Source organism: Phlebotomus papatasi, chromosome 2, assembly GCF_024763615.1.
Source record: "Phlebotomus papatasi isolate M1 chromosome 2, Ppap_2.1, whole genome shotgun sequence".
In the NCBI taxonomy this organism is placed as follows: Eukaryota; Metazoa; Arthropoda; class Insecta; order Diptera; family Psychodidae; genus Phlebotomus; species Phlebotomus papatasi.
In genome coordinates, this window is record NC_077223.1 from 3,813,118 (window position 1) to 3,836,416 (window position 23,299).

At 35.7% G+C, this 23,299-nt stretch overlaps 2 protein-coding genes across 7 annotated transcripts in view; one reads left to right on the forward strand and one right to left on the reverse strand.

Moving 5' to 3' along the window:
• Positions 1 to 208: 208 nt before the first annotated feature.
• On the reverse strand, positions 209 to 6,828 carry LOC129802180 (zinc finger protein 14-like). The gene is made up of 3 exons (XM_055847803.1): positions 6,551 to 6,828; positions 5,524 to 6,487; positions 209 to 2,293 (listed from the first exon to the last, which is right to left on the reverse strand). The coding sequence occupies exons 2-3, from the start codon at positions 6,436 to 6,438 to the stop codon at positions 509 to 511; spliced, it is 2,700 nt and encodes an 899-aa protein (XP_055703778.1). The 5' UTR covers positions 6,439 to 6,487; positions 6,551 to 6,828; the 3' UTR covers positions 209 to 508.
• A 3,274-nt stretch (positions 6,829 to 10,102) lies between these two features.
• LOC129802186 (beta-arrestin-1) overlaps positions 10,103 to 23,299 on the forward strand; it is a 76,764-nt gene continuing 63,567 nt past the window's right edge. For all 6 annotated transcript variants that reach the window (XM_055847815.1, XM_055847814.1, XM_055847818.1 and 3 more), the window contains exon 1: positions 10,103 to 10,543. The gene's annotated coding sequence lies outside the window, so the exon portion shown is untranslated. The remainder of the gene's footprint in view (positions 10,544 to 23,299) is intronic.

Sequence of the window (23,299 nt, forward strand, 5' to 3'; positions counted from 1 at the left end):
CGTCTTCCTATTTTCATTATAAAATTCACCAGCAATTCTTTTTGTTCTTTAGTTAAGTTTGTGTTGAAGATGAAGTTGAATTCTATCAGAAGTAGCCTTATCATTTTTTGGTCCTTTCGCTAGCATGTAATGGACAAATTTTACGCAGATACAGTTCAGTGCTGAAGATGGCGGAGCAGGTAAAATCCAGAAATGTAGACACTTTGTATTTCATATATTAATGTTTATTTCACATATTTAAACTCATTACAATTGTCTTGACATTATATTTAAATGAATAGGCAAAAGAGATGCGTTTTTGTCAATTTACTATCCTATTTTGGCTACATTCAATGCGAAATAAAATTGAAATATTCTGCATGCTGTCAATTAGTAAAAGGAGGAGGACATTAACATATCAACCAATAGCATACGAGAGAGCTTCGGCATATTGATAACTTTATTTCTATTGGTTGAAGTTTTTTTTTTTAACAGTGAATATCGGTAGTAAATTTTTTTTTTTTATGATTCAATCATCTTCCAATATTACAACTTCTGGGATAACTCCATCCAATGAATCCTCAACTGTAAAAATCTCTTCAATGGGATAACGTTCCTCAATTTGTGGTTCTTGCGTAAACACTTCCTCTATGGGCGCATTTGTCTGAACTTCCACGGCATTATGTTGAGTTTCTTGGGAATTGGGATTAACTTCTAGTAAATGAAGTTGATCTGAATGAAGTTCTTTGTAGTGATCCTGAAGACGTTCTGGCGTCTTGAATTTTCTAGTACAGAACCTACATGTCTTTCTGTGTGCCTTAATGTGCTTCCGCAGTTGTTTCTCCTTATCGAAGAATTCCGGACACATTGAGCAACGGAATTTATTGGCTAGATGAGCTTCCACATGATTATCCCGTAAACTTCTTTCGGGAAACTGTTCATCGCAATATTGACACGGAAAGGATTCCTTGACTTGTTCAACGGGTTCCTCAACCTCAACCTTTGGAATTTTTGGCAATTTTCGATCTGGATGTTCTTCCTTGTAGTGTTCATGGAGGAGTTCTCCTGAATCAAATCTCGTATTGCAAATTTTGCAAAAAAGTATATGACTTTTTCGATGCCTTTTAAGGCGTCTCTCTGAAGTAAAGACCATGAAGCATTTCGAGCAGGGGAAACTTTTAGTATGAGTATTTATATGCATTTTGAGGTAACTTAAGCGTGAAAATTCCTTGCCACAAGTTTCACATCTTAAGATTCTTGGCTCTTTTGGCTCCTTGAATACCAGAGCCTTTATATCAAGTGGATTCTCGTCTACTGGCGTCTGTTCTACTGAGGTGTACTCTGTTTTAACTTTCCTTTCTACTGTCTCTTCCACTTCTGAACCCTCGTAGTCAGGATTCTCTTCTACTGAAGTGTTAAGATCTTTCTTCTCCACCGTCTGTTCCACTTCCGGAACCTCACAGTCCGGATGGAGGTCTCGATAGTGCTGTCTGAAGCCCTCAGCGCTCTCGCACCTAACCTTACATTCTCGACAGATAAATTTATGCGTTTTCCGATGCTTTTTAAGTAGCCGTTCTGAAGAAAAGACTTCATTGCAGCGATTACATGGGAATCTCTTCATATGACTGAACATATGATCCCTAAGGTATCTATTTTCCATGAAGGTCTTGTCACAGATCTCACATCGATACAGCAATAATCCTTCGTACTTCTTTTCAAAATCTGACGGTTCCCCATAAAGTGGATCTAATTCATGCTGCTTCTCCTCCCCAGGGACTTCTCCCATAGCTTCCGGACAGTTCGGATGATACTCAATATAATGCATTTGCAACAGTTCAAGTGTCTCAAAATTCATTCCACATCTACTACAGATCAACTTATGCGTTTTCCGGTGTTTCTTAAGTTGTCTGTCAGAAGGAAAAATCAGCTGACATTTGCCACAAGGGAATCTCTTCAAATGACTGAACATATGATTCCGAAGGGCATTGCTCCGCAGAAATTCCTTCCCACACATCTCACACTTGAACGGCAATTGATCTCCGGTATGCGTTAGCTGGTGGATTTTCAAATAGCGCTCAGTGGCAAAAGCTTTTTCACACTGAGAACACTGAAAGTTCCTCTGTAAACTGTGCCTTGCCATGTGCTTTCTGAGTCTAGCGTGGGAGGTGAATTTCATAGGGCAATGATCACAAGAGACCAGGCCCACTCCCGTGTGCAAACGTCGATGCTCGAGAAGAGAATCTCGGCGAGTAAAGCTCTTAGAGCAGAGATCGCATTCAAGCATCGCAGCATCTACTGCGCTGTTCGACTGTACCTATACAGAGACATGTCAGTTATCAGCTAATTGACTTTTCTTCAAAAATTTTGCAGTTAAATTTATGGAGAAAGTAATACAGGATTATAAAGGCAATATAATTTTGTGTCCACCGTCATCTTATAGTTACTAATTGACTTGTAGAAAACCGTATAGTGAAAGGGAGCGTTAAAGAGTCGTAGAACGCTTTTCCATCCCTTTATCTTCTAAACTTCATTCAATATGAACAAACCCTGCAACAGGACGTTTACAATGTATTTCATCTGTTACAAGACTAGGACACTCAGGTTAGCAACCTATGTTTGCCGATCCTCCGCCACTTCAGGAAGATGTTCAGGGTCAATTTTAAGACGATCCCAGGCAAGATCCTGAATGAGCTAGATTAGATCCTGAATTGATAGCTTTGCCTTTAACCTAACCACAGTCCATAGCTCGGACATGATGGGTCAGAGTTATTCGGCCGGTATATTGATAATCCTGATTGATTAGGGTCCGAAACCTGCCTATTCTCTGGCAGCAGAGCTGCTTTTACTTTGTGTTACAAAACAACTGTTGGCCTTCGTTCGCTGTTGTTCGGATGTCGGAAAATGTTAGAAACGGTCTGACTTAATTGTGAGAACCCTGAGAACGGTTTACATAGGGTGTCTCAGGACTACGGCATTGCAGATAACGAAAATGATGCCTTGCATTCGCGGATGATGTGGACATCATAGCGAGAAGTTCCAGAGAACTCCTGTCAACCTTCGAAACTATGGAGAACTCGGCAGTTGAACTAGGTTTAAAGGTGAACTCCGAAAAAACAAAATATATGGTTTCAACAAAGAAGACGCGTGCAGTTCAGGATCTAGTTCATGAGAATCAAATTTTTGAAGGAGTTTAATGTTTTCAGTATCTCGGTACGCAAGTCAACACACGGCATTGCAGGTAACGAAAATGATCGCCAGCCGTGGCAGGAGCAAAGACCGCATTTAACAATATCGAGTTTCCTTTTGGAGTATCTCCACAGATGAGGAAAAGTATCACAAAAGAGCGGTTTATTCGCACAGAAAACCGTCGTGTGTACAGATTTATGGATGACCAGAGCTTTCTTCGTTTTCAACGTTCGTAATATTCCTCATCGGAAAAAACGTGGTGGAAGTTATATGCAGCTTCGATTTCAATTTCCAATGCGACATTTATGACTCAAAATACTCAAAACAATTGATCTATTTAAACAAACATCTCAAGACTGAGCACAAAATGTAGAACAATTAGTAGCGGCTGTATTAATATTGATCTACCAAAATTAAGGCAGGCGTGTGTAATGAAATTCATTCGAAAGACTGACTTTCTACAATACACAAAACTATTAAACAAATAACATCTACAAAATGGCATGAATAATGAACCAAACGAAGCTGGAGAGTTAGTGAGGAACTGGCAGTTACTGCTGAAACTGAAGCTAAGGCTAGGGTCAATTGAGAAGTCGAACCCGGGGACCTCAAACACGGTTTGAAAAACCCAAGGAACCCACACATTTTTTAGGGAACCCAGGGAATCCTCACAATTTTTAAGAACCCTGGGGAAGCTATATTTTTTTCAGGAACCTCATGATCAATCCAGGAAACCCATACATTTTTTAAGGAATCTGGGTACCCCAAACACTTTCACAGACCTCATGGTGAATCCAGGAAATCCATACATTTTTTAAGGAACCTGAAGAATCTAAACACTTTTATGGAACCCAGGGAATCCAAACATTTTTTAAGAAACTTGGAGCACCCAGAAAAGACTTATATTTTTTAGGGAACCTGGGGAACCTATATATTTTATCAGGGACATCATGGTGAATCCAAGAAACCTTCACATTTTTTTAAGGAACCTGGAGAACCCATACACTTTTTAGGGAATCCAGGGTACCCTTACAATTTTTAAGAAACCCAGGGAATCCATATATTTTTTGTGGAACCTGGGGAACCTATACATTTTTTTCAGGGACCTCATGGTGAATCCAGGAAACCCACACATTTTTTTTAAGGAACCTGAGGATCCCGAACAGTTTCAAGAATCTCATGGTGAATCCAGAAAATTCTCACATTTTTTAAGGAACCTGGATAACCTATACACTTTTTAGGGAATCTATACATTTTTTAAGAAATCCAGGGAACCTAGAAAAGGAATACATTGTTTTAGTAAACCTGCGGAATCATACACTTTTTAGGGAATCCAGGGAACCTACACAATTTTTAAGAAAGCCAGGAAACCGATACAGTTTTACGGAAGCTGAGGAACTTATACATTTTTTCAAGGACTTCGAGGTTAATCCAGGAAAGCCACACAATTTTTAAGAAAGCCAGGAAACCGATACATTTTTAGGGAACCTGAGGAACCTATGCATTTTTTTCAAGGTCTTCGATGTGAATACAGGAAACCCACACATTTTTTAAAAAGGACCTAGGCATCCCGAACACTTTTAGGGGTCTCATGGTGAATCCAGGAAAATCACACATTTTTTAAGGAACCTGGAGAACTATACACTTTTTAGGGAACCCCGGGAACCCATACATTTCTTTTATGAAACCCAGGGAATCCATACGTTTTTTCAGGGACCTCATGGTGAATCCAGGAATTCCACACATTTTTAAGGAACCTGGAGAACCCATACACTTTTTAGGGAACCTATACATTTTTTCAGGGACTTCGTGGTGAATCCAGGAAACCCATACATTTTTTAAGAAACCTGGAGAACCCATACCCTTTTTAGGGAACCTATACATTTTTTCAGGGACCTCATGGTGAATCTAGGAAACCCACACATTTTTTAAGGAACCTGGAGAATCTATACACTTTTTAGGGAACTTATAGATTTTTTAAGAAACCCAGGGAACCCATACATTTTTTACAGAACCTGAGGAACCTATATATTTTCTCAGGGACTTCATGGTGAATTCAGGAAACCCACATATTTTTTAAGGAACCTGAGGAACCTATATATTTTTTAAGGAACCTGAGGAACCTATACATTTTTTTAGGGAACCCATACATTTTTTTTAAAGGAATCCGGAGAATCCGTTTAATATTTCGGAGAACCGGGAACTCGATCTACTCTGATTCATAGAAAAGATCCTCTTCTTCTATCAGAGGGCTTTATAAAGTTAAGACGACGGTGGACATACAAAAAAAATGTTCCAGAAAAAGTGAAATAATTCAATCTGGAAAGTTAGTTTTTGGTACTTTGAGCTTGAACTAACCTGAAGAAGATTGGGCGGTGGTCTGTGTTCTCCGGCCTCCTCCTCGTGCATCTCTAGCATCTCCTGCGTCATGAACTTCATGTTGCACTGGCTGCAGCTGTAAGTCTCATGCGTCACTCGATGTTCACGGTAGAGTTTCTCGGTGGGGAAGGATTCCCAGCAGTGTTTGCATTGCCACTGGGATCTGTGTTTCCTGGACCGATGAGCCTTGATGGCACTGTACGTGTCGAAGGTGTCTCCGCAGTTTTTGCACGTGTACGGTGCCTCTCCGGTTTCGTGGAACCGAGTATGCCTGGCAAAATCTCCTGGGTCCATGAAGGAGGCATTGCAGGACTCACAGACACTTGCCTGAGTCTGTGCGTGAGTCCGGGAGTGACGTTTCAGGGCATATTGAGTGGCAAAGCGCTTCCCACATTCATTGCATTGGGACAGCTTCTCGCCTGAGTGGAATCTTTTGTGAATCTGAAGACTGGATTCGTACTGGAACTTCTTCTCGCAGACGTCACACTCGTAGATTATGCCAGTTTTAACTCTCTGTCGCTTCTCTCGCGGGGCACTGGATTTAGACTGAGGATCCTGATTGTAGTATTCGGAGGCCTGGATCTCGTGCGAAGGTGTCAGGAGATCTTGATCATCATCTCCGGTGTCGCCTGTGATCTCTGTGACCATTTCCTCGTCCGAATTGGTGCGTTCCGGAAACTCCACATCTTGATCATCGTCGCCAGTGTTGCCCGTGAGCAATTCTTCTTCAGAATTTTCGGGTTCCAGATCAGCCTCGTCAACGGGATACTCACCATTGAGATGTTCAGAAGAACCTGGCCAGAGGAATTCATCCGGATACTCAGCAATGCTTTCTCTCTCGCTAGTTTGTGCCTCTGGCTGCACAATATACTCGGAAATTACAAATTCATCCATTGCTCCTGGTTAACTGAGATTGCTGATCTTCCTGGAGATCCGGAGAGTCCTGGGGATTAAAGAAAACATGAAAAATCAACAAAAACACGTCACAATTTTTATTTAATATTACCTCAGCGAAATTCAGTGCCTCTTGTGGTCAGGAAGTTCAGGATTCAAGGAGTAATATCCCCACAATCGAGATACAATCATCAAAGTTTAAAAAAGGGATTTCCCTGGGTGGAAAATGAAGAAAAAATTACAGGATATTCACTAAACAAATGACACTTCACGTAGCTCGCTGCGTTGTTATTGGGAAGAATTGCTATTGTAATCAATCAAGAGGGAATAATTTCATGAAGCTTTCCTTTTGTGGCATTGTCATACATCGCTCATGTGCTTCTGCCTATTAATTCTAGTCTAGAAATAAGAGAAAAAATAGGAATAAATCGATTATATAAAAATATTTGTAATTCTTTTTTAGAAAATACTATTTTCTAAAAAAGAATTAGGGGAAAGTACTCTCCCTTCGAATGTGCATGCCTTCGAATATTGTGAATTTCTTTGACTTTTTTTTTTAATTCTATTAAATATTAGTTAGATCATTATAAATGACTAGTTCCCTCCACAAATTGAGGGCCCAGTGATTCGTTTTTATGCTTTTTTTTAAAGAAATATTAAAAATGGACTCAACCACGGATTACTACTCTCCCTTCGAACGTTCATGCCTTCGAATAAAGTAAATTTCTTTTACTTTTCCTAAGAGATTTCCACATGATCGTTACATAATAATCAATAATTGATAATAAGCTAACTAATATTTAATAGAAATGTTTAAGTATCTTAGAAAAACTTAAAGAAAATTCACATTATTCAAAGGTATGAACGTTCGAAGGGAGAGTACTTTCCCCTATATGTTTTTCCCAATTTAAAATTATTTCTGTCTCAGAAATATTGTATACATCGTTCAGATAGTTTTCCTCAAGAAGGAACCTATATGCGTGGGTGGTGGAAAATTTACAAAGCCACCCATACGCAAGCTTCGAATTTTAAAATTACATGCCTTCGAATGTTCATACCGCCATTTGATATGCCATATTCATATGATTATTCGAAACCTCACAGTTTAGTTTGTTTTGCTTTATGTGTGGTAAGAGTTTTTAACCTTCTAACAGTGTTTTCTTTAATACGCGAAAAAAAAGTTGTAAGGAAGTGTTTTTTAGGATAATTATGATCCAATAAAGTCAAAAATACCATCCACTCTTTATTATCTCTTTTAGTTTAGTCGCTAGGTGAGAAAACATAAAATTTTTTTGAAACTCTTTTTGCTCCTAAAATTCACATTTTTATTTTTTCATTTTTTTTAAAATAAAATACACAAAGTAGAACGACGTATCTTTCAGCAAAAAATGAATTTATTTTAGTTAGATAACTGTAAATCGGTATTTTTATGGAAATTGGAAATGAGTTTACACAAATATTTTTTTTTGCTTGTTCTCTGTCCTGTCATACAAAACTGGAGATAGCAACTAAACGAAGAGTCAAAATGCGAGTTCAAACTTTCAAGAGATGTTTGTAAGACTATTACCGAAGACACTATAGCACTTTTAAATAAATAATACCTCTTTATTGTTGCTGTACATGTGATTTTTGTGAAGACCGTCTTGCGACAGTCTTACCCAAATGTAAGGGGACCGAGGATGAAATGGGAGACAACAAGACTCTCACACTGATGACACGGCTAAAACATCACGATATCAACAATATAATTGTAACAAAACAATTCTTTGAAATGGAAAAGGAAAATGATCTTGCAGAATATTTGCTTGAATCTTCCAAGATGAAGCCTGAAAGACAAAATGAAGTTAGCATCTATTCATGCTGTCTGATAAGGCCGGATGATTCCGGATAATTAGTGGGCAGAGAAGATAGCTAGGATAACAAGTGCAAGATGATTTTTGGGAAGGCATAGGCATAAAAGTATGCTTTTTTATTCTCAAACTTTACATTTACATTCGATTAACGCAAATATTCACTCCACATTATAATTAGCCACTTATAAGCCTGGTACTGCAAGAAATTTCTGATGAAGATTCGTTCGTAACCCGCACGGTTTGGTAAAGTATCCTCTATCGTCACCTTAACATTTCCGAATAGTTTAATCACAGGATAAAAAGCACATAAATTCGTCATAGCCAGTTACTTAATGCATCATATAATTAATTGAAGGTTGAACTATTCATGTATCGTGGCAATAATACCAAATTTTGCAGCTTCATGATCATTTCTTATGTAATCATGATCATTTCTTGAATATTTAAAAATATTTAAATCAGTGTGTATTTAGAGTTATTTCATTGCTCACCATGATATCTTCCAGTATAAGGAATAGACAGCACACTTGATTGGTGATACAGTAGGACTAGACTTTCTCTCGGCTCTTAATATCGGGCTACTTTTTAATTCGGACAGCAGTTAAATTTCGAAAAGGAAAAAAAATGACGTTATTCAAGTTTGATTATGATTATAAAATCGAGCAAATGTGCTCAAATTTGGCATGATTTGTCATAGTTTTGATATGATTTTGCATTATTAAGGGACTTTCATGATATTTACAATATAATTGAGCATGTAAACTCAATATGTGTAAGCAGGAATAAAAATTCGCTGCATTTCAGAAAGCTTGCCGCCCGAATTTCTCTCTAATTCGGGTGACATTTTAGTCTCAAATGCCCGAATTTGAGAGAGTCTACTGTATATTACATAATTAGACACGATTTTCAAAATTTTTCTTTTATTTTACAGTAGACTCTCGCTCGATCGGCTCTTTTTCAATCATGTCATATCATTAATATGGCGTTTCAATCAATTTTTGGAAAGAAAAAAGCAGTAGTTCAGAAAAAAATGAAAAAGATTCTTTTTGTTAGCGTTTTTCACGTAGTTTCAGTGAATGATTTAGACCAGAGGTGTGCAAGAAACCGTTGAAACCGAATTAACGTCAAATGAAACATGTACGTCAATGGTCAAAACGCTACTATAACAAACTTATTTTGACGTTAATTCGGTTTCAACGGTTTCTTGCACACCTCTGATTTAGACCTCCAGCTAGTCCATAATAGCTCGTTTACTGTTTCATCAGCAAAATTTTTCAGGAAAATTTAAGATTCAAAGGCATGTACCGTCGCATTCGAAGGCAAAAATTGCGCCATGCATTGGACCAAATCGACATAATATTTTTATTTTCTTTTTAAGAAGAAACTAAGAACGTTTGAATCCTAAATGAGGTAAGCGTGGGATCTTGAAGAACTGGAGATTTTGTCGGTGCAGAGAAAATAAATATTCATTGTCAATTTTCCGAGGAAAAATGTTAATGTTTGAATGTCATTTTTCTGGTCCAACTTAGAGTACTTTCCCCTACAAATATTTTTCACTAAATACACCAAACAACACCTACCATGTTTTTTGCAACAATGAATGAAACCATTTGAGTAACATTTTCAGAGATACAATAAACTAGGATTTTTTCCCAAAATAGCAATCACTGAAACAAAATTCAAGCACTTTGCCGAGCTCTTCTCCTCTGTCTCAATTTCTATTTTGATTTGCATTTCCACCACTTTTCCGGTAGATGTCTCTTGTGTATTCGGGTGTGTTCGTGCTTTTTCGGTCAATCCGATGCTGTGACAGTGGTGGAAAGCCCTCCGAAGTGGTGAATTCAGATTATTTTCTCTTGTGTGGTGCCTCGACGATTTTTCTCTGCGATTTTCCTCAGGAAAATCAATCATTGCGCTTCACATTGCTGCATCGACAGTTGCCCCAAGTGGAGCATCATCCATTTACCGTGTAGAATTGGTCACATCTGTGGACATTGCAGAAATATTTGCAATTGAAAAAGCTACGTCGTGGAGAGTGCGGTGATTTTTTTTACTTGATCAAATTTTTGTGGTGGAGACACTGAAAGTTTATCTTTCCGGAGACGTCTTTTTTGCTGAAGCCCCCTCATTAGATTTTCCATCGTGTGTGTGAGAGAGATACTAAAGATTATAACCATCAGAAAGGTGACTAGTGAACAATATTGTGAAGTTATTAATTGTTCAACTGTGACTGGACTTCCCTCTCCACTCAAGTAAGTACCAATCATTTTCCTCTTGTAATTTCTATCCAACCTCTTGACCCTGTGGATGCCTCCTCGAGCATTAACCATTTGACCTCACGATGGGGCAATTGTCAGGGCGGAAAGCGACGCAATTGCAGGGCGACATACTCCCACTTCAGCGTAATCAGGAAGTGCGAACTCTTCAATCCTAGATGACCTCTTTGTCCTAGGGGCTAATTATTCTAAATGCCAGAGAACCTATTCCTGAAATTCCACAAAAAAACACAGCATTTTACCATTACACATCCAATATGCGAATTTATCAGACGTTTTTTTCCCCTGCAAAAATTTCTCTTATCGGGCTTTTTTCATGGTTTTCTTCAAGCCACTCCGCAATCATTCGCTTCAGTTTGGTGAATTACTGATAAAGCCATCGACGCAATTTCATTCACAATATTGAAAATATAAGATTAGGTTGAGAAAGAGGGGATAGAGGGAGTCACATGATGAAAATTGTTGTGACGGAATTTGTATATTAATGTGACAGATGTCATAAATCGGGTACCTTCGGGAATAATCGGGAGAGGTTTTCAAATACAGCGCCCGCTTCGTTATCCGGATGATTGTGAGACATTATGACAGACGTCCACTTCGTAATCCGGATGGATTTTTTGAATTTGTTCAACGTCTCGAAAATATAATACAAGATTTATTTCTAGAATTAGAATAAAAGTTTTAAAGAAGCTTAAAAAGACATAATTAGAGAATTTTATGCTATTATATATCAGTTATTAAACAAAAACTTCACAGGATACAGTAGACTCTCACAAATTCGGGCATTTGGGACCGAATTGTCACCCGAATTAGTGAGAAATTCGGGCTACAATATTTTTGAAATGCAACGATTTTTTTTATTTATCTGCACACTCATTAAGTTTACACTTACAGACTCATATTTGTTGCAAATATCATAAAAATCCCTTAATAATGCAAAATCACTTCGTAAAAGTAAGGCAAACAAATGCAAATTTAAGCATATTTCCTTCATTCGATAACCAAGATCAGACTTGAAAAATGTCAACAAACTTTTTTTCAAATATAGGTAACTGCTGCCAGAATTAAAGAGTATACTGATCTTAAAAGAGCCGAATTAGCGAGAGTCAACTGTAGTTCATTTTCATTGCTGAACACACATGCATACATGGCCTCCTAATAATTTTAAATATAACCGTCGATAACTCTTCCGGATTACGGCGATCCGGATTAGAGATTTATATTAATAATAATAATGCTGGCACAACATTCCATGAAGGAACTAGGCCTTCCCACAAGGGGATTTCTAGACATGCATTATTATTTTTTCTTGTACGGGATGAGATTGTCAGTCCCATGCCCGTGGAATCAAGTGCACTGAAGCTCACTGGATGCAATCCGAACACCTTTAACGCCAGAAAAATTTCTGGTGACCTAATAGGGATTCGAACCCGGGACACTATCATAGAGCGAGTGCTGTACCACTTGACCCATTGAGTGCCTATTAGATTAGACTAGAGATTAGGCACTGTAACATAGTTAGATTTGAAATATGTGCGATTAAGGGTAAACTCGCTTATCCGTGGACTCTTTATCCGGATGACATAAAAGAATCCGTGAAATATTCAAAACATCCGTGAAACATTGAATTTTCAAAATTTTCTTGACAAGTGTCACGTTTTGGATAGTTTAGTTAAAGCAAATGTGTTCTAACGTACTATGATTCTTGCTCACTATGATTTTTTAGGAACGTATACATATTCAGGGATAATATCGCATCAGTCAGGTCAGGATTAACTTCGCAAATTTACTAAGTAAACAAAAAAAATTGTTGGATTTCAAAAGATTTGATGTTCATCAATCTCTTAATCCATGTGAGCCATGTGACATTTCGGCCCCGCTCTCATGCATAAGCGAGAGTTCTCTGTGTTTTGTACATGAAATGTTAAAAACATGGTATCAAGTATCATAGCAAAAGCCATTGTGTATTATATACTGATCTCTCCGATATTACGGAATTCCTCTACTGGTCTTCTGAAGTCTAACAACTAATTAAAAAATCGGCCGGTGGTGCCCAAGTTACCTAAATGACATTTGTCACTCCTCAAATGTGAATATTTTTAAAAATTAACGGAATTCATGTAAAATAATGCACATTGGACAAGTGTACCGAATTTCGGTCATTTTGAAATTTCGGCCACTTTTTTTGTTCTTCAAATTTCCATGAACTTTAAGTTTTTGCATATTCTAGAGGTTATACAATGTAAAAGATATCAAAAGAATATCGCTGTGAAAAAAAAATACTTTGGTTTGGAAAAAATCCGGAAGGGCAAGGAACTATGAGAAACAAGGTGTCCGAAATATGACACTAGAGCTATGTCTATATTTTTATTCATTTTAAAATGTATTAAGAATTATTTTAGAGAAAATAAAGACAATAAACTATCTACAAGATTCCAACAGTGAGAGAAATCCGAAAAAGTTCAAATAACATTCCGGAAATGTTAATTTTACCCTGCAGTATTGATCCAAAATCGGTGTAAATATTACCCTTTTTAGGTGTATTGGGGGTTAAAGTTACCCTTTTTCATGTTAATTTTACCCTTAAAAAGGTGTAAAATTAACAACGAGGCTAAAAATTACCCTATTCGATTGAGAAATACACTTTGTAGTCATTTGAATTTTGACCTGAAAAACCCGTTCTTAGGAATGATTCAACGGTATTTTCGCATATGTCCGCCTAGGTAATCATGAATGTAATCATGTGAAGTAAATGAGGGGGTCGCCCGAATGTCCCATGTCTCTATCTGCAGCTGTTTGGCCCCTAGCCGTGATAACGGCCGGATAGACGGACCGACGGACAAACAGCGTGACGTCAAAAACACGAAACTTAAGTTTTCCATAATTCTACGAAGTATGACTCCTTAAATCTTAATCTTAATTAATCATAAATCACGCATACATCGTCTGTCATTTTTTCAACCCTTGATTTTTTTTCACGAAGAAAAATTTAGCACTTGGAGCAGGATACGTTCCATATTTAATGATTCTTCGAGTGTATGACAAAGTTTCTTCAGTTTTTTTCTGAATTTGATGATTATGAGTTTCCAAGAAACTTACGTCAAATTTTATTGCCACTAAATTTCTAGCCGCCTTCAGGGTGTTTGATTCCAATACAAGAGATTTAACCCATTACGTTTTTAGTTGAGATGTTGTCTTTACTAAAATTTGTGTCATAATTACATTTAATGTATTTTTTGTTATAATTCTAATTGAATTTTATTTTTTTTTTTAATTTATTTCATAATTTATACCGTTCACTTAATAATTGTGTTTTGAAAAAACGTGATAGACATCTCGCTCACATTTATAGAAAATATGTTTGCAATATAAAAAAATATTGTTTGGAAGGATTTTGTACAATTTATTAACCAATTAAACAAAACAATGATCAGTTTTTTTTCCCAATATTTTAATTAAATTTACAACAGAAATAAAACTACTATTTCCAAATGATTAAATTCAAAAACTAAGAAAATTAAAATGATTGACTTTCGTACTTTTATCATTCTTAAACAATTAGTTTACTATTCAGAGCTCTTTTGAACTGAAAATTAAAAATAGATTTTTCCCTTTATTTTCCAACATTTTCCCGACAAAATCTTAAACTTTCTTAATTAATGGATCATTAGAAAAAATCTTTTCCATTTGGATCACATTATCACCGGTCAAATCGTGCTGAAAGCGTTAACTTTTAGTTGTTAGCAATTGCTATGAAAGTCAGATTATTGCGGATTTTTTTTGTGTTTTTTCAAAGTTGATGTAGATTTTCATAATTAAATTGGAAGTTTTCTAGAAAAAAGAAATGTTCCCCAAAGAATACTACAAGGTTAAGCGACTTTGTTAATGTCATTAGAAAATTTTAAATCACTTCTTGGGGGGTAATAATGATAAAAGAGGAGTACTCAAAGTTTTATATTGAATTATGGTGCTATTCCAATGAAAAATGAACATGCTTTTCTTAGAATGTTACTTAAGTCCTTCTGTGTTATCGACTTTTCTTTGTGTTGGTTCTTGTCTCGACTGTTTGCCTCAGTCTTCACCGTGTTCTAAAACCATTAAATAGTCGACATAGGAACCAACACAAAGGAAAGTCGATTATGCAAAAGCATTTGAGAACAGTAAAGTGATTAATTTTCCTTATTTTTGGCTCTTGGGTATCATATTTAAACCCTGCCTATCTTTATGGATTACCTTTGGTTCAGATATGAGGTGCTATAATCACATTTATGGATAGAGATTTCAAACGATCATATCTCCAGATCTCGAACAACTATGTCCGTCAGATCTCAAATGATATCCTTGTCCATCAGATCTTGAACAAATCCCTGTCCGCCAGATCTCGAACGATATCCTTTTTCGTGAGATCTCAAACGATGTTCTTGTTCGCCAGATCGGGAACAAATCCCTGTCCGCCAGATCTCGAACTATGCCCTTGTCCGCTAGATCTTGACCAAAAATTTGTCCGCCAGATCTCGAAAAAGCATGACCGTTAGACACGAAACAATCCCACTTCTGATTTTGTTGTTCGGAGCTCTGGATTAACTGAAACCGCGACGAAAGGCTTCCAAAACCTTGTTGAGTTGCTCCTGAGTGCAGGATTTGTTCTTATTCCTGGTCTTTTCACCTTTCACATCTAAAACAATAAAAGAAATCTCTCCAAAAAATCATATTTCCGGGGTTTCCTATTGAAGCATTTGCAGACACTTCAGAAAAACTTTGTTCACGAAATAGGTAATTGTTTCATTTCGAAACTTCACGTACCGTCAACAATAAAGATTAGCACTTAATTTAACTAAAATTAGCCAGAAATATGGCATAAATAATAAACAAAACGAATAAACAACTGTCTCATTGTGTTTTGCATTGGAAAACATGGTCGATCTATGAAAAATTCGATGGTGAAAAGGTACACTTAATTAAGAAATTAACAAATTAAAATTTGTGAATATGAATGGATTTTCGCTTTATTTGGAGCAAAATTAACTAAATAATTAAAATGTGGTATAGAAAATATATAAATAGGGGAAACTGGGGCACCACCAAACACTGCGATTTTTTAATCGGATATTGGGTATCAGAGAATAAGACCGATAGGAATTTATAGGCATTATAGGGATGCTTGTCCACTGAAGGAATGATCGAGATAGTCCAAGTAGTTTAGAAATAAAAATTAGTGTTTGGTGGTAACCCCTGTTTTGTGGTGCCCCAGTTTCCCCTATAATAATTTAGTACTGTATTTATCGTGAAAACAATGACGTTTCCATTTGGAGTAGCGAAAAATTTCCATTTGGAGAAGGTTTTGAATTAGCTTAATTTACCCTATATTACTGACAAAAACTCGTCTAAACCATAAAAGGAGAATTTTAGGTTTGTGTCTGTGATATTGTTTATTGTATTGGATAATTATAAGCAAAATGATGTTTTTCTAAAATTTTGAAATTGTGCAAATTTTCTTGAGTTGACCGACCCCTTTTCTTTTTTATTTCCACTCAATTTTCCGCGATTTTCCCTCCTTCCACCCAAAATACCAAAGTGTTTTATTTACAAAACAGTCACTATCGATGTTAAACTCAACACCAATAATAAATTCACTGTTTGTGTATATAGGTTTATAAGTTTCTGTGGAATTTTTCACTTTTCACTTTGGGTGTTTTTGGGGTGTGTATGTTACTGTGAAAATGAGATTGGATGAGAAAAAGGAAAACTCTTTAATTTTCCAACACGTACACAGAGAGTCTCTGTTTTCTGATGTGATTGAATGTGAATGATGAGGAGAGAATGGAGTTGATATTGAACTAATTTGGAGAAGAGGTTTTCCCGGCAATGTTTTATCCTCAAATTGATGTTTTCTCTCTCTTAATATATATATTTGCAAGGGTTGGTTTTTGTTTTGTGTAAAAATTCTTGTGTAAAGAGAATGTGTACGTGAAAATGTGTATTCACACCCTATTTGGCAAATAATATTGAAAATTAAAGGGAATTTCAACAGTAACATTGACAAATAAGGGAAATACTGGCGACAGACACAATCGATCTCGTTCTAAATGCCTTTCTGGCTAATTTACATTTTTACCCCATTTTCAGAAAGTTGAGGGGGGGGGGCAGCTTGGTGGTAAAAATATATATTGTCTCTGTGGAATTTTTCACTTGTACGTTAGCTGACATGAAAATGGTTTCAATGAATTTTTAATGGATTTTTCCATGAGACAGAGAGAGAGAAAAAATGTAACAGGTTGAAAATCTTTGCACAATTTTTCACTCTCGATACATTTTCATTTTTACATTAAGTTTTTTTTCCAACATTAAATAACATGAAGTAACATTAAATATTCCAAATGGATAAATAATTTATTTGTACCATCATGCAACATCAAATGCAGACAATATAATACCTTACCACTCTGGAGATAGTCTTTTGTGCCGTTTTTATTCTTGCCCAGACAAAAAGTAATTAGAATTGATTTTAATGGATGAACGAAGGTTTCCAAGGTGGTTTTCGGGGGAAATTGAGGCGAGTTTCAGTGTCGAGGATTTTTCGTGTCTGCCTTCTGCCTCTTTATATTGATTTTTCCCAGATGTGTAAAGTCAAGGCAAAATTCTTGGCTTTTTTGTTTTTTTTCGGAAAGAAATTACGTAAACGATTTTTTTTAAGAGTGTAGGAAAATCTTCAAAAAGAAATACCAATGGTAATTCAATGTGCATAAAATTGTATCGGAAGGATTAGATTTCAATAACAAATCGTTTTGAGAGCATTAGCAAAGATTCCTGGGGTTTTTCTATGGATATAGCCGAGACACAAACAAAAACGAATTTTATTACATTCAAGCTCTTGTTTTTAGAATTGTCTTTATTGTTTTTAGAATTAACGGGCGGCGCACAAGCATTTTGTTTCGTAAATTTTTTTTCGTATTTCAGGAAAATGAGAAAAATTGTTAGTTGTCTCTTTCACTCCTTCTGTTTCCAAAACTTGTTTACAAAACAAAAGTATTCTGTGTAACGTTGTGTAATGTGTAATGCTGTGTAATGTGTGTAATTTACAAAACAAAAGTTATTGTGCGTTGAGCATAATGCCCAACGCACAATAACTTTTGTTTAGTAAACATGTTTTTGACATTTCAATGAGAGTGAGTGTGATCTAAATCTAGTCATCCCGCTCATTCTCATGGAAAATTTTGAAAACATGTTTACAAGTAAAAGTTATTGTGCGCTAGTCATAATGGCCAACGCATAATAACTTTTATTTGTAAACATGTTTTCGAAGTTTTCTAGAAGAGTGAGATAGATGACTAGATCTAGATCTCATTCACTTTCATTGAAATGTCAAAAACGTGTTTACTAAACAAAAGTCATTGTGCATCGAACATAATGCCCAGTGCACGATGACTTCTGTTTTGTAAACATTTTATTGAAATTGCCTATGAGAGTGAGCTAGATGTCAAAATTAAGATCTCTTTTATTCTCACTGAATTGTCAAAAATACGTTTACAAAACAAGATTTAAGATGCGTTGGATGTTATAGGCGATCTCGAAAACATGTTCACAAAACAAAAGTTATTAGACATAATGCCCAACTTGCAATAACTTGTTTTGTACACATGTTTCGAAATTACCTATGTGAGTGAGTGAGATGAATAAATCATTTCATTTATACTGTCACTGAAATGTCAAATCTCATGTTTATCGACAGTGTGTGAAATTTAGTTGTCCTGCCCTCTCTTATAAGCAATTATGAATACATATTTACGTATTAAACTTATGCCCAGCTCACAATAATTTTTGTTTATAAACAAGTTTGCGAAATTACCTACGAGAGTGAGCGAGATGACTAGACCTAGGTCTCATTCACTCTTTTTAAAATATCAAATCTTGTTTTCAAAGGAAAAGGCTTTATTCTACGATATTACAAAGAACATTCATTTGCTTTTATGTTTAATTTCTTTTTTCAAAATTGAATAGGGTAAATTAAGCTAATTCAAAATCTGCTCCAAGTGGAGATTTTTCGCTACTCCAAATGGAAAGGTCATTGTTTTCACGATAAATACAGTACTAAATTATTATATTTATATATCTTCGTGTCAGAGATCTCACCGCCCAAGAGCCAACAGTCTTGCCTATTGCGCCACTTAGATCCCCTTTTTTCACATCATATAGTTCGTCGAAGCAACATTTTTTGTTATTTTTTTTTTCATTGTATAATGTCTAGAGTATGCAAAATCTAAAAATTTATGGAAATTTGAGGAACAAATATATAGTGGCCGAAATTGCAAGCTGGCCGGAATTTGGTACACTTACCCTATTAATGATAATTATGAGGGAAATTACAATGATATGAGACTTATTGCTTTTGATTTTCCAAACAATAAAGCGAAAAAGATATACGTTGATATCCGAGACATCCGAGACACTTTGAAATTCGAACAGGGAGTACTTAGATCACCTTGAGGACGAAATGAGATTTTCCTTTGATTTTCGAAACCGATTGTCGAATTTTCGAATTTTAGCTGAGAATGAAACATCTATCTGTAAGAGTGAGTGAGATGACTAGATTTGCTTTTCGTTCATCTTTCTCTGAAATCTCAAAAACTGAACAGTGAAAAACATTTTAATAACAGCAAATTGTACGTACCGCATTATGCCCAACGCACAATAAATTTTGTTTGTAAACATGTTTTCGAATTTGCCTACGCAAGCGAGCGAGCGAGATGACAAGATGCAGATCTCACTCTCTCTTATGCCCAACGCACAATAACTTTTGTTTTGTAAACATGTTTTTGACATTTCAATGAGAGTGAATGAAACAGAAATCTAGTTATCTCGCTTTCTCTCATAGGAAATTTTAAAAACATGTTTACAAACAAAAATTATTGTGCCTTGGGCATTATGCCCAACGCACAATAACTTTTGTTTAGTAAACATGTTTTTGACATTTCAATGAGAATGAGTGAGATCTAGATCTAGTCATCTCGCTCATTCTCATGGGAAATTTTGAAAACATGTTTACAAACAAAAATTATTGTGCGCTTGGCATTACTGAAATGTCAAAAACATGTTTACGAAACAAAAGTTGTTGTGCCTGGGGCATTATATGAAAAAAAAGAAGCTTTATTTGTTCAGTAACACATTAGATCTAATCTGACAATAAAATAAATAAAATCTCAGTTCAAACGAATATTTCCTGGATAGAATCTAATATTAATATTGCCCTTCTTAGGGAAAAGCCACATCTTTTTATTGTGCTCTTTTTCAATGGTAAATAATATATTGTGGTAGGAAATCCACCCTATTTTCTTGTCAATTTCATATATATGACAAAAGGGCAAATTCAGAATGTCAATAAAGAGTGAAGTTTTAGCATATTGCAAGGGAAATGTAAGATATAAAGTTTAAAGTTGCCCTCAGAAAATGTGAAGCGCAGTACTTTGTGTTATTGGGAAAAGTGGGGAAAAGTTTCAAGTGACTATATTTCTCAATATATTTGGATATTTTGTCAATGTCTGCTGAATATTTGATACTTTGTAAACAATTTTGCCGAAAGAACGATACCAATTTATTTATCAAGGATAGAAATATAATTAAAAATTGTCTGACTTAATAAGTTCCTGTTTTTATTTCTTTCGCTTCCCATTTTTGATTATTCTTATCATTTTTATGCGACTTGTTATTGAATGTTTTTCTTTGAAATATCTATTTAGTCATCACATTTTTTTATAATAAAAATTAAGTTGTAGATTGTACGAATAAAAAACATATTTGTTGGTAATTATTCGTAACACTACAACAAGTCCCTGGATTGCGCAAATTGAAAATTTCAAGAGTTTAAAAAACTAGGGGGAGTGGGGCAGTTTCGGGAAGGAACAGTTTTCATCTTTCATGCTTTTCTCGGTCTTTTCTTTCGTGCTTTTCTACTGTCGGTTGGATCAGTAACTTTGCTAACTGCATTTGCGTTATGTCTGCATTCGTTGTAAACGACGCACCGCTGCTCTGCGTTTGAAACAAATGTAGACACAAAGCAAGCGGTTAGCACAGTTGCTGATCCAACCAACGATATGTTTTAGGGATTATCTAGGCGTGCATTTCGTCTTTATACGAAAATACGGCTGAATCACTCCTAATACGGGTTTTCAAGGTCAGAGGTTAAAAAGGCTCTAGAGAGTGCATTTATCAGCCGAATGTATCATATTTGGGGTCGTTGGAATAATCTTAAGATTTCCGATAAGACTGTACCGGTTCCAATCGGTTCTGAACCGGTAATGAACCGGTTCATAACCTATACCTAATTTTTATTAAAAAATTATTTATATCAATCGCGGTTATGAATTCGGAGGTGGTACTTGAGATAAATCGGGTCAAAGGGATTTTTTGCTACTACTTCACATAACCCAGAGAAAGTGAACACCATGATCGTCGTTATTGTATTTCGTCGTTATTAAATTTCCATCAAGTATAACTGACCGAACACTTTCCGATCTTCGAATTTTTCAAGATCTACTTGTGAATGATAAGATAGCGTCTAAGTTCGAGCACTTCACAAAGCTTGGGACGCTTTGTCACCCCTTTTATGTATTAAAGTGATATAAATTCTTTAAAAAAAATGTAAAACCATTCTTTTACTCGAAGTTCGAAATAAAGGTTAAATGGTCTTTCTCGGAGGCTGCTCCATATTTGGCTGAAATTTATTCACTATGGGGTGGGGAAAGGCTTTCAGGCTTCGCACACACTCCTCTCGTTCAGCAATAACCTTCCCGATTTGAGAGCTCTCTCCGGTTGAGGTTTTTCCTTTACCGATTCGAAGGTATATCAGAGAGAACTTACCTAAAAACTTATTGGAAGTTCGAACGTTTAAACCGACGAGTTACAAAAAATTAAGCAAGTTCATGAAAAGAACGTTTATATTAATAAAATTGCAATTCAAATGTTCTGCCATCCTGAATTACCACAAAACTACACAAAAATTCACTTTTTGTAGCAAAAGTTTACACACTATTGTTAGCATTGTTGACGATTGAAGAGTCAAGAATATCGAAATTCGAAATGGCAGAATAATCAGCGCTAAAACGGCGAGTACGTGAACTTGCACTTTAGGATTCCGTTAGATTTTCGAATAGGTTTGGCTTGGCTTTGGAGTGGCTTTGTCTCTTCGAAAGGTTATTACTGAACGGAACCACTCTGGCTTCGAATGCTTCATATTTTCCCCATATTCCTTTAATGAATGTGACTTATTTTTCTTAGATTCATTAAAGATATATGGGAAAACTATGAAGTGTTGGAAGCCACAGAGTGTGCGAAGTCTGAAAGTCTTCCCCTACTTTTAGACAATTCTGTTATTCAGATGAAATTGCCTACCACTCTAAAGAGTAATTATTGTTACAGAATATAAATTTGTATCCGAAACTGTTCCACTTTTCCCTAAATATATTGATACATTATTTAAATTCAGAGGATACTTTAAATTATTGACAAGCTTGCGTTGTTTTTAAAGGATTATTTTCTACTATGTTCAGTATATTGTATATACATAGGGTAAGTGTGCCAAATTTCGGCATAGTTGCATGCAAGCGTCATAGTCTTAAGTTTGAAATGCAATATTTTAAATTCAAATTAATTTTTTTAATTCTTTCTTCTGAAAGAGTGTTGCTTGGAACCTTGTACAGAGTTTACCGTCTTTATTTACTCTAAAATCATTCTTAAAACATTTTAAAATTAATAAAAATATAAACACAGCTGTGGTGCCCTATTTCGGCCACCTTCATTCTCATAGTTCCTTGTCATTCGGGAATTAGTCCAAAAACCTTTTCACCTTGTCTCGTTTGTCGAAGCTAGATTTTTTGTTATTCTTTTGCATTGTATAATATCTAGATTACGTAAAATCTAAAAATTCATGGAAATTCAAGGAACAAAAAAGGTGGCCGAAATTGCAAGCTGGCCGGAATTTGGCACACTTACCCTAAGCCCTTATACAACTGATTTAAAATAATTTGGCAAATTTCAGCAGAATTTAATTGAGGTTTTAGTAGAGAATTTGTATAATTTCGAAATTGAATATATGCTTCTATATTTTGGCACATAATGTTTTGTTCTCTTCCAAAGATTTCGTGGAATAATATGTAGTTATAATAGTAGATAAAGAGTTGACGTACACAAATGTTGGAAATTAACCTAGTAAATTGTAGAGAGCATTTCACTTGAATACCAAAGTATCTGTACTTGAAATATCTCGAAAATTCCACTTTAAGATTAAATATTTATGCAAGTATTTAATGCGAGACAGATTCTGTATCATTCTGTATCTTTATGTGCTCATTGTGACTGTGACAGCAAATCAGAGTTGGAGGTATTGTATTTGAAAATAGTGAGGATCAGAATGACAATTGATGGGTCAAAATGAAAATTTTCTAAGTGCGATGATGAAAATAATTTTCTCTTGGGATTGTTAGTAGCTGGAAAAATTTTACTTCTATTTTTTTGTGTATTTTCTTTTCTTCTCAGTAACATTTCTTAATATATTGTCTCAATAATAAAGATGTCACAATCTTTCACAATTTTTTTCTCTTCACACGTACTCCTATTTTGTCCCTCTGTGAGATATTTAGTAATAATTCTCAATGGAGTGGAAGGACAATCAGGAGACATTCAACTGAGCAGGTGAATTATGTGGAAGAAATGAAGATAATTTGTGGTAACATCCTCTTT